At 57.5% G+C, this 10,097-nt stretch overlaps 1 protein-coding gene across 1 annotated transcript; it reads right to left on the bottom strand.

Annotated features, from left to right (window-relative positions):
- AQP5 (aquaporin 5) lies at window positions 1-3,235 on the bottom strand. The gene is made up of 4 exons (XM_027108228.1): window positions 2,836-3,235; window positions 1,554-1,718; window positions 1,105-1,188; window positions 1-329 (listed from the first exon to the last, which is right to left on the bottom strand). The coding sequence occupies exons 1-4, from the start codon at window positions 3,196-3,198 to the stop codon at window positions 156-158; spliced, it is 786 nt and encodes a 261-aa protein (XP_026964029.1). The 5' UTR covers window positions 3,199-3,235; the 3' UTR covers window positions 1-155.
- Between the last annotated feature and the right edge of the window lie 6,862 nt (window positions 3,236-10,097).

Raw genomic sequence — 10,097 nt, 5'->3', positions numbered from 1 at the left:
CCCCATCCTGTGTTCCTGCTCCAACTCTAACCGTTCAGCCTGGGGAGTCAGCACCTCCTCCCCAGCTGCGGGGGAAGGCAGCTTTGCCATCATGTATTTCTCTTCTTTCCCCCTGCGGTTCAGGGGCTGAGAGGCTGGCCCCTGCGTGATGCTGGTCACTGGGCAGTCAGCTCCATGGTCTTCCTCCGTTCCTCTCCGTCCTCCTCGGGCTCAGACACGCCCTTGATGATGGCCACACGCTCACTTAGCCTCAGGGAGTTGGGGGAGAACAGGTAGAAGTAGAGGATAGCAGCCAAAGCAGCCCCCATGATGGGCCCCACCCAGAACACCTGGTGGAGACAGAGCCGTGTCAGTCGGCTGAGCCCCAGGCCTCAGAGACCAAGACCTCCCCCTCCAGAGGACAGACCCATGGGCCTCTCAGAGGAGACAGACAGACAGACTTCCAGACCTCCCGAAGGAAAGACTTCTCTCCGCTTCAGGGGCAGATACACTGACACCCCACTCCCCAATGACAGGGACATGGACCACAGACACCCAGATCCTCAGAGGAGACAGACATCTCCAGAGGGACAGGGCCCCGCCAACCCCACCCTAAAGAGAGACCAATGAACCTTCAGAGGGAACAGACGTGGAGATCCTCGGAGAGATGAACAGAACGCCTCTCCCTTCCACATGGGGATAGAGACAGACTTTGGAGAGCTCTCAAAGGAGATGACAGATTGTCCAGAGGGACAGACCCACAGGAAGGAAGACTCTTCCCATTCCCCCAACAGGGACAGAGAAATAAAACATCAAAGAGGACAGACACACGGACCCCCTGCCCCCCACCATCCAGAAAGATGGAAGCAAAATCCTCAGAGGGTGACACTGGAGCACAGATCCTTTTCCCTTCCCTAGAGGGACAGACACACATAGGCAGCCCCTCCCTCAAGCCAGGGTCCCCTGCCTGAAAAACCTGTCCTTGTTCTGGCTGTATCCCCTTCTCTCTCCAGCCACCCCCAAGCCCTAGGCCCCCATCATCCAGGAAGTCCTGTTAGCTGTCAGCTGCTAAGGCCGGGTTTCCAGGCCCTCATTGCCAGGGAGCCAGGGGAGGCCCAGACTCACCCAGTGCGAGGGGCTGAACTGCTTCATGATCACTGCGGGGCCGAGAGAGCGGGCCGGGTTCATGGAGCAGCCGGTGAAGTAGATCTGGACAGAGAGAGGGAGGTGGTGAGGAGGGCTTGTCTACTCCCACCCGGCCCGGAGTCTCCCCGGGACCCCCAGCAGTTCAGGGGCTCAGCCAGGTCTCCAACTGTCTCCCAGTTCCTAGGCTGGTGCCCTCTCCCTCCACAGGTTCCTACGGACCCCTCCTCTCCTCTCTGTCTTGCGCTTGGGCTTGGCTTCCTGCCCCCATCCCAACTCCCACTCACTTCCATCTTTCCTCGGACTGGAGGAGGTTTGAGGGGATCAAGTCTGGGCCAGAGTAGAGCAGCTCCACTCCAGGCCTTAACTGCCAGGCTCATAGGTCCAGAAGGTACTCCCCATTATCTGCCCCAAGGGGCAGCACTGCTCACCCCCACTAGGTGGCCCAGTGTGACGGACAAGCCAATAGACAGGGCTGGGGAGCCCACAGGGCTGATGCGGCGGCAGTCGGTGGAGGAGAAGATACAGAGCGCCAGCTGGAAGGTCAGAATCATTTCCACCACGACGGCCTGGCCCGGAGTTGTGTTGTTGTTGAGCTGTAAGGGAAGGGTGTGTTAGGGGCCCTGCCTTCTTCTGGCTCTATGGCCAGGGACTTGGGGGGATGGGCTTTTGGCCTCCAGGGACATCTAGAGCCTGAGCACCTGGAAGCCAAGCCCTGTCACATCAGGGAGGTCATCTGCTGAAGAGAGCACATACTTCGCAGTGAGCACAAAGCTTGGAGCGCAAAGCTGTGGCTAAAGGGCAAGTGTGAGGGGAGCGCTTCCCGGACACAGGCCTGTCACGCGTTCTGCCCAGTCCCCAGTCCCCACAAGCTGGCATTTACCCTCCCTCCTATGGGCAGCTGCCCAGTTTGCTTACGGCACCCCCCAAGCCAGCCTCTCGCCTGTGCCTGACCCGCTGCCAGTTCCAACCTCAAACCCGTCTCTCTGGTGGGGCTGACTCACCGCTTGACAATGGCCGAGAAAATCCTCCTCTGTGTTTGATTAATGAACCCAGTTTGCATGGGACATGGAGGCTGAATCTGGGGCTGCGTGAGGGGGAGGCAGCAGGGGGCCAGGAGCAGGAACCAATACTCATCAGAGACTGTATGCACTGGCCTCACATCAGGGAGTTCACAAGCACGGTTTCTAAACATAAGTCCCTGACTCCTGCTGTTATGCAGGAGTCCCACATAATAGTCCCTGCTGTTATGGCCATTCCCACGTAGTGTGAGTGAGAAAAACGAGACCGGGAGAGGCCAGGGCCACAGAAGACAGTACCACAACCCACCTCTCTCTGATGGTTCCATGAGACCACTCCACTGAGGAGCACACAGGAGCAATGAGGCGCCCAAGAGGACAGAAGAGCTCAGAGGTAAGACAGAAGAGAGAGAAGTTTTGGGTAAGAAAAGAGGGGCAGCAGGCAGGCACCAGGAGAGAGGCCAGGATGGGGCAGCATGAGGGCGTCAGGCGGAGGAGGCGAATATGAACCACAGCAGTGGGCTGAGGGGGACACATGGAGATCCATCCTCCCCGCCTCAGGAGGCTGTGACCTTCCTGGCAGAGGTGTGCACTGGACCAGTCTGTGGCACCCATTCTGGAGATGGGGTTTGGGGGCCAGGTCCAGAGCCCACCACAGGGTCCCTGCCCCACAACCAGCCCCACTGACACTCACCGCGTTGACGGCCAGATTGCCTCGGGCATCGCGTGGTGCCACCCCATAGAGGATGCCAGCCCCGGCAATGGCGCCCACCAGCTGGGCCACCATGTAGAAGGCTGCCCGGAGCAGGGAGATCTGGTTGCCCACTAGGAGGGCCAGCGTGATGGCGGGGTTCATGTGGCCACCGCTCACGGGCCCCAGGGCCTGGGCCATCGTGCCTATGGCCAGGCCGAAGGCCAGCGAGATCTGCAGGATGGTGGGCAGCGCCGACGGCCACTTGAGGGCCGAGCCGAGGCCGAAGAAGACGAGGATGAGGGTGGCCAGGAACTCTGCGAACACTGCCTTGAGAAAGGCCGCGGAGCACACCTCCTTCTTCATGGTCTGAAGGCAGCAGCCCCCGCAGGGGTCGCACGTCGGGGCGGCAGTGTAGCGGGCCGTGGGGACTGGCTCCCGGGCGCCGAGGGCTCTCCGGCGCCCGCGGCGTGGCTCGCCTCCTGGCGCGGGCCCTGCGGGGCGCGCTATATACAAGGCAGGCGCCCCGCGGCGGGGCGGGCGGGCGCGAGGGCGGGGGCAGTGGGCGGCTCCCGCACCAGGCGGCCAGCACTGCGCGCTGGGAGGGAACTTCAGGCCGCCGCGGTCTCGCCGCTGACCCCGGCCCCCCGCTCCCCTCCCCCGCGCCCGGGCAGCAGCCCGCCCGCTCGGGCCACGTGACCCGGCTGGCGGTTGTAGACCCGTCGGGCTGCCTGGGACCCGCGCATGGTGCGCTTCGGACGGCTCCCGTGCTCTACTCCGCGCGGCTCCCGTGCTCTACTCCGCGCTGCCTGTCCCGGGCCCCCCGGGAGACTTTGTCGGGTCCGGGCTCTCCCGTCCTACCGACCTCCGGCCGTCTGCCTCCGCTGGACCTTTATCTCTGGCCTTGGTCTTCCCCTTTTCTTCTCTTCGGGCGCTGGGTCCAGCTCCTCCTTTTCCTCCTGCGACCTGGGCATCCTGACCGGGCTTCGCGCCCGGCAAGGTTGGAATGATGCGCTTCCTTGAAGACAGCGCCGCCGCCATCCAGCTCCCTACCGGCCGGTGGCAGGGGCGGGCGGCCATCGTGGGCCTCTCCCCAACTCGGCCCGGCAGGCCTCCAGGGTTGGAGAGGGGGCGTTTTGAGATAAGTGGGCACCGTGCCAGCCTGCGCCGGGACTCAGCCGTCCTATCTACTCTGTTTCACCTTTCCTCTCTATGTGATTTTAGTCTCTATGACTTTGTCTCTACATCCTTTTCCATGTCTGTCTCTCTTACATTTGGTCTTTTTTAGTTCCCCCAAAGTCAAGTCCTCCTACCCCTGGACTCGGTGACACTTCCTTTCGGTCCCATTCCTCGCCGCCCCCCCCCCTCTTGCCCCTTCCCTCTGAGCTCCCAGCTGCTTTCCACCCACCCCTCCCACCCTTCCCTCTTCCCACTCCCAGGTTAGGCATGTGGGGAATGAGGCTGGAGGGTCCTTGAGGGCTTGGAAGAGGGGCAGGGACCCACCGCCAGGATTCCAGGAGTGGAGATGCACTAATGACCCCACCACCACTACCATGACGTGTCGTTGGGAAACACTCAGCACAGTGCTTGGCACAGAGTAAGGCTCAATAAAGTTTCCTCAAGTTGTGACTGTAATGTTAAAACCCCCCTGAGGGCTCTGTGTGGAGCAAAGTGAGAAGGTGCAGCAGAGGGAGAGGACAGGTGCTCCTCTGTCAGGGGGCTGAAGGGAGGGGCGTGGAGGGAAGCCAAGGACCTGGAGGAGCGGGATGTGGGCTCTGGCAGCTAAGATGCCAAAGAAAACAGGGAAGGAAGAAACCTCACTATTGTTCCTGCTCTGCCCTGGTTTCCTGCTGGAGCAGCTCCTCCCCCAGGTCTCTCCTCTTAAGGCAGGAGGCCCATCTGTCCCTTCTGCCATGGGTCCTGGGGCCCTGCCCCTGGCAGAGCATGGCAGCTGTATTCAGGATCTTCATCTGGGCTTAGGGCTCAGGGCTCCGCGGGCCTGGTTCAGACTGGAACAGACTGGAACAATGACGCTCATGACCCCAGAGGCCTTTGGGGACTAAGCCCTTTCACTGCTGAACTTGCCTCCAGTCTGCCCCCTTCCGCCTTCTTTTTCATCCTCTCTCTTCAGGCACTGCTGTGAATCCACACGTGGAGTGGGAAGGACTCGGCAGTGTCACCAGGGGAAGGAAGCTCCTGCTTGAGGATTTGAGACCAGTCCTTTATAGCCAACAAATGGCTTTGGCCTCCACTGTGTGATTAAATTCCGAGCTGCCTGTGAGGAAGATCAGACTGAGAGGTTCTGCCTTGCCCAGGGTCACACGTGACCTGAGATGGGACCCACGGCGTCGTCAGAAGTGGCCTGGTGTGGCTGAAGAAGGAGACCATATCTGTCCAGATTGCTCAAGTGGGGGCAGCTGGTTACATCTCCTAGGCCTGTGCTTAAAGCCCTTCTGCCTCTCTCTAACCATCAGGGTTACTCTGTCCCCAGGTTGTCACAAGAGCGCCTATATGCTGGAATTATCTTTGCCCTGAGCACTTGGACCCTTCCCTGCCACAGACCCAGAGGAATGCTTCCCTGGGACCACTCTGGGCCGGGAGATGGATCTTCCCGTGCGCGGCACAGAAAGTTAGAATCTCTCGGGGGGAACCCCTTCTTCCTCTCCTGATATTGGGCCCCCTTGGTTCTTTGGGAGCAGTTTCTGGCTGAGGGTAGAAATGGTAGGTAATTGGCAGCGGGTGATGCTGCCAGGACTCCACATATCCCCAGGTTTGGGGAAGGGTCATTCATTCATTCCACAAAGACTTACTGAGCACTTACTATGTACCAGGCACTGTTCTAGGCACTGGGGATAGAGCCATGAGCCAGCAGACAATGTCTCTGCGTTGTGGAGCTAATATTCTAGTGAAAGGAGACAGACAATAAACAATGGATATATTGAAATTATATAGTACAATAGAATGTGGTTAAGTGCTATGGAAAAATAGAATATGTTATGGGAAACTGGTTCTTTGCATTTTAAATGGTTGTCATGTGGGTCTTATTGAGAAGGTGACATCTGAGCAAAGACTTGAAGAGTGAAGCGGAATCTGGCCTCTGTACCCCAACGTCAAATTAAATCTCAGAGACAGAGTTTTGGGTGAAGTAGAAAAGAATAGCTCTATTGTTTTGCCAGGTAAAGGGGGACACAGTAGGCTAATGCCCTCAAAACTGTGTGTTCCGCCCTGGGGGGGCCTGTGAGAAGTCTTATAGTCCAGGGGCAGGGTTGCCGATAAGGATCAGGGTACATGCAGGGACCGCATTCCTTCAATCCAGAGATCATCTGGTGTCAGGTTATGATGGGTGAACTGTGACCTTCTCTGGAATGAAGAGTGCTTCATCACATCTTCCATTTGGTGAGGGTTTTAGTTCTTCAGAAGAGCTCAAAGATAACATTATGTATATATCCCTTGAGGGGGAACCAGGACCCTGCCCCCAAGGCTGTACTACTGTTTCTTGACTGCTTCTTCCTTGTCTCCATATCCCCTCCCTTCCCTGATTAGCAACTGTTTGAACCTGCCCTTTGGAACTCAGAGAAAGGGACACAGAAAGGCTTTTGTGCCCAGGAGCCCCACAGGGTCCTGCTTGGTTTCAAGAGGAGAGGGAAAGAACCATGCACGTATCTGGGGAAGAACCTTCCAGGCAGAGGGAGCAGCCCGTGTTGCTGAAGCGGGAGAAAGGGAGGGCAGAGAGTGGTAGCAGTGGGCAGACCTTGTGTGTAACCTGAAGGACCGCAGGCTTCACTCGAAAGAGTGAGGGAGTCATTGCACGGGGACTAGTATGGGCTGACAGAGTTTTAACACAAACGCCTCTGTTGCTGTATAGAGAAGAGATGGGAGGGGAAGGAATGGAAGCGGGGAGGCGGTGGCCTGGCGCTGAGTGCGGGTGCTGAAGGTGAGAGCGATGGGATCTGGATCCCTTGGAGGTAGAACTGACAGGGTTCCCTGGTGGAGTCAGGGCTGGGTGTGAGAAGGAGTCAAAGATGATTCAAGCCTTTTGGCCGGAGCAGTTGGAGAGATGGAGTTGCCATCAGTTGGGATGGGGAGGACTGTGGCAGAAGCAGGTTTGGGGAGACGAGCAGAAGGCCAGTTTTGGACATGTTGAGTGTTAGGCATTGTCCTAGACCCTAGGGTCCCTGCCCTGACTTCCCAACATGGTGCTACAGCCAGCATGAGGGCACCGAAAGGGGCTGTCCTTCACTCTCTCTGGAGGACCCACAGCCGGCCCATGTCCTGGTGGCCTCCCTGTGGTACCACCTGGGTGACAGAGCCCAGCATGCACATTTTGGCCAGGCTGACAGTGGGAACTGGCCACCAGAGTTCTCCTAGCTGAGCTGATTCAGCACTGAAATCCCCTCTGCACCGTCCCTAGCAGCAGCTCTGGGAAGCTCATGACATGCCACAGACCCCAGTCTGTCTTCTGGCACCTTGGACTGCATGGACCATTTCTAAGTTGTGAAAGAAACAGCATTTATTGACAAATGAGCATTTATTGAGTGTTTACTGTGTGCGGAGGGAAGATAGAGAGATGGGTGCCACCCAAGAAACGGAAGGAGCCCTGCCCCCAGCGGGCTCACAGTCTAGCTGGGAGGCACTGCCTAGATACAGAATCACAGCTTAAAAGATACAAAACAATATGGAAGCAACATGTGCAGGTGCAAAGTCATCTGGCACAAAGTGGGAGCGCGGAGGTGGAGGCAGCTGGGACCCCGTGGTCAGACACTCCTGCCCTCAGCTCAGAATCCTCTCAGTCTCCAGCTTGGGGACCTGAAGTTCTGTTCATCTGCCTCCATGCTTCCCTGCCTCTGTCTGGTTGGGCGTGTGTTTGACATCCACCCTCCTCCAGACTGGGCGCTCTTCAAGGGCAGAAACCAGCTCGTGCCTTTGTCATTTTCTCCCTCCCTGGCCACGGCCCCATGTCTACCACAAGGCAGCAGGCTGGGCTGGACAGGCTGGGTTGTGTGCGCTGGTTTCTGCCAGGGGCTCCCAGGAGGGGCCTGGGATTGGCCTCAGCACAGACCTCGTCTCGTCTGACTTTCGAGTGGAAAGATCATGAGATTTTGCATAAGAAGTCCTGAGTTCAAGCCTTAGCTCTATATACAGCCGTGTAACTTTAGACCAGTCTTTTAGCCTCAGCCTGAAATGGGAAGGACAGTATTTGTTTGCCCTGTCTCAAGGGGTTGGGAGATAATTACAGGAGATGATAAGGGAGTACTTTGGAAAAAGTAAAACCCAGCATGACTGCTGGCTGCTGTCCTTCCCTAACCTGCCTGAAGTTTTAGGAGGATTAGATGAGCTAACGCAGGTAAAGCACCCAGCACAGAAATTGGGACACAAGAGATGCTTAATAGGTGTCAGTTCCCCTCCACCCCCATCACTTGAATCCTGCTTTGACCTCTGACCTCAGTGACCCCAAACTGGGCAATCGGGGCTGGAAGTGGTGGGGATCTCACATTTAGTTTGGGGGGAAGATGCAATCTTGGAAGAAGAACAGACTAGAGAGAAATTCTTGGCAACTTCTAGAGGGATCTGTTGGGTAGAGGTGAGGTGAGGATGAAATACCTGAGACACATCCAGCCTTGGCTCACAGCTCAGTGCCGTGCTGCCCTTGAACTTCCAGAGCAAAGACACTCAGCTGCCAGGAGTACAGCCCCAGAAGTCACTTTGGTCTCTGACTCAACCCCTCCCCCGGTAGTGAGGCTAAGCGACTGTCATCAGCTGTCGGGGATTGGGAGAATCATCTCCATAGCACCTATGACCTTCTAACCCGAAGGGAGGTTTGGTCAAGGAAGACAGACAAGAGCATGGAGGAGGTAGTGGGCATAATTACAGAGATGTGTTCCTCATACACAGTCAGTCTCTGAAGGGAGCGGAGGGCCCAAAGGGGCTGGAAACTGGTGCACAGTGGTGCTTGGTGCAGTGTGGGACAGACACAGATAAAACCCTTGAAAGCATGGAGGCAACAGAGCATGGAGAAGGGGGCTCAAGGTGTGATTCTTAGGTTAGCTATGCAGCAGGCTGGAGAGGGAGGGTAGAATGGACGGTCTGGGTGGTGGGGAGAGGGGAGGGGAGAACAGCCAGTGTGTGCTCAGGGTTGGGAGAGGTTAAGGGACTGGACCAGATGGGGCCAGCCCCAAACCCATCTCCTGCCTGCACCTTGGGGCCCCAGGGCTCTCCTTTGCTTTGACCACCAACTAAAGGAGATAAAGGAGGCCAAAGGCCAGACCCCTTCTGCATTCTCCCCCCAGGAATCAGAAATAATGAAATGATCCCAATAATGCCTGATAATGGTATGAGGAATACAGTTCACTCAGCATCTATACATGCATCATCTCACTTAATCCTAGTTAATCTCATTTGAGAACCATTGCATTGGCCTGGAAATTTAGAAGCCCAGCTCTAGACACAGTCCTGCCTCTGCCTGGACAAGTCGTCTCCCTTCTTTGGTCCTGAGAGCACTAGGGTGCTCTCTGCACAGTAATGTTCTGGTGGGAGCCAGAAGGGAGGGAGCACCAGGGCTGGGGGGTGGAAGGGAGAGAGGGGAAGAAGAGCGCTGCCTGGGGAGGCGGGCTGGCGGTGAGATGGGTGATGGAGGCGTGTTGCCTGGTGCCTGTGGTTGCGTGCCTGAGTGCCTTGCCCAGTCAGCCATAGGTGTGTGCTGGGCGAGAGGACTCACTTGTGAAACTGAGTGTCTCCTTTCAAGAAGTGTCTAGTTGCAAATCTCCCCCTCTCCCAAGTCAAAGGCCAGGGGCCTACAAAGGCCTTTTGTTTTCTCTGCCACAGTGGGAGGCTAATCTCGGAGTCTGGAGCCCCCCCTGGAGATGAGGTCGCACGCATGTACACTTGTGCGGCACGCACACACGCACATGCCTGCTTCCTCCCTGGGCGAGCCTCCCTGGGCGAGGTCCCCTCTTAGGGCAGGAAGGAGGTCCTTGGCCACCCCCCCCGCCCCCCCCCCGCCCCCCCCCCGCCTCCCGGCGATGGCCGAAGGCCACTTCGGGAGCTGTTCCCTGGTTGATACCTCACTACGTCTAGCAATGGGTCCTGGCAAGTCTTAGGACCCAGTGCTGCCGCTTGGGGAAATTTTCCAGAAGGGGCAGGGTAGGGGGTGGATATCAGTACCCCCCTTCAGCTCTCTCAAAGTGGCCTCCATACCCTCCTCTTCCCTTCTGCTGGGAAGCACACTTAGAGCTCCTGGGGATGAATGGCCGGAAGGACTCATCCAC

This window comes from Aethalodelphis obliquidens, unplaced genomic scaffold (assembly GCF_003676395.1).
Source record: "Aethalodelphis obliquidens isolate GAN/ISIS:26980383/991018 unplaced genomic scaffold, ASM367639v1 scaffold8, whole genome shotgun sequence".
Lineage (NCBI taxonomy): Eukaryota > Metazoa > Chordata > Mammalia > Artiodactyla > Delphinidae > Aethalodelphis > Aethalodelphis obliquidens.
Note: the sequence above shows the minus strand (reverse complement) of the source record. Positions and strands in the feature narration are given on the sequence as shown.

What these genes read in the sequence shown, in the direction of transcription:
- AQP5 (XM_027108228.1), bottom strand. Translation starts at nt 3,198, where the DNA reads ATGAAGAAGGAGGTGTGCTCCGCGGCCTTTCTCAAGGCAGTGTTCGCA. An exon ending in CACTGGGCCACCTAGTGGGG is followed by an intron (nt 1,189 to 1,553) that starts GTGAGCAGTGCT and finishes CTCTCTGTCCAG; the next exon opens with ATCTACTTCACCGGCTGCTC. An exon ending in AGTTCAGCCCCTCGCACTGG is followed by an intron (nt 330 to 1,104) that starts GTGAGTCTGGGC and finishes TGTCTCCACCAG; the next exon opens with GTGTTCTGGGTGGGGCCCAT.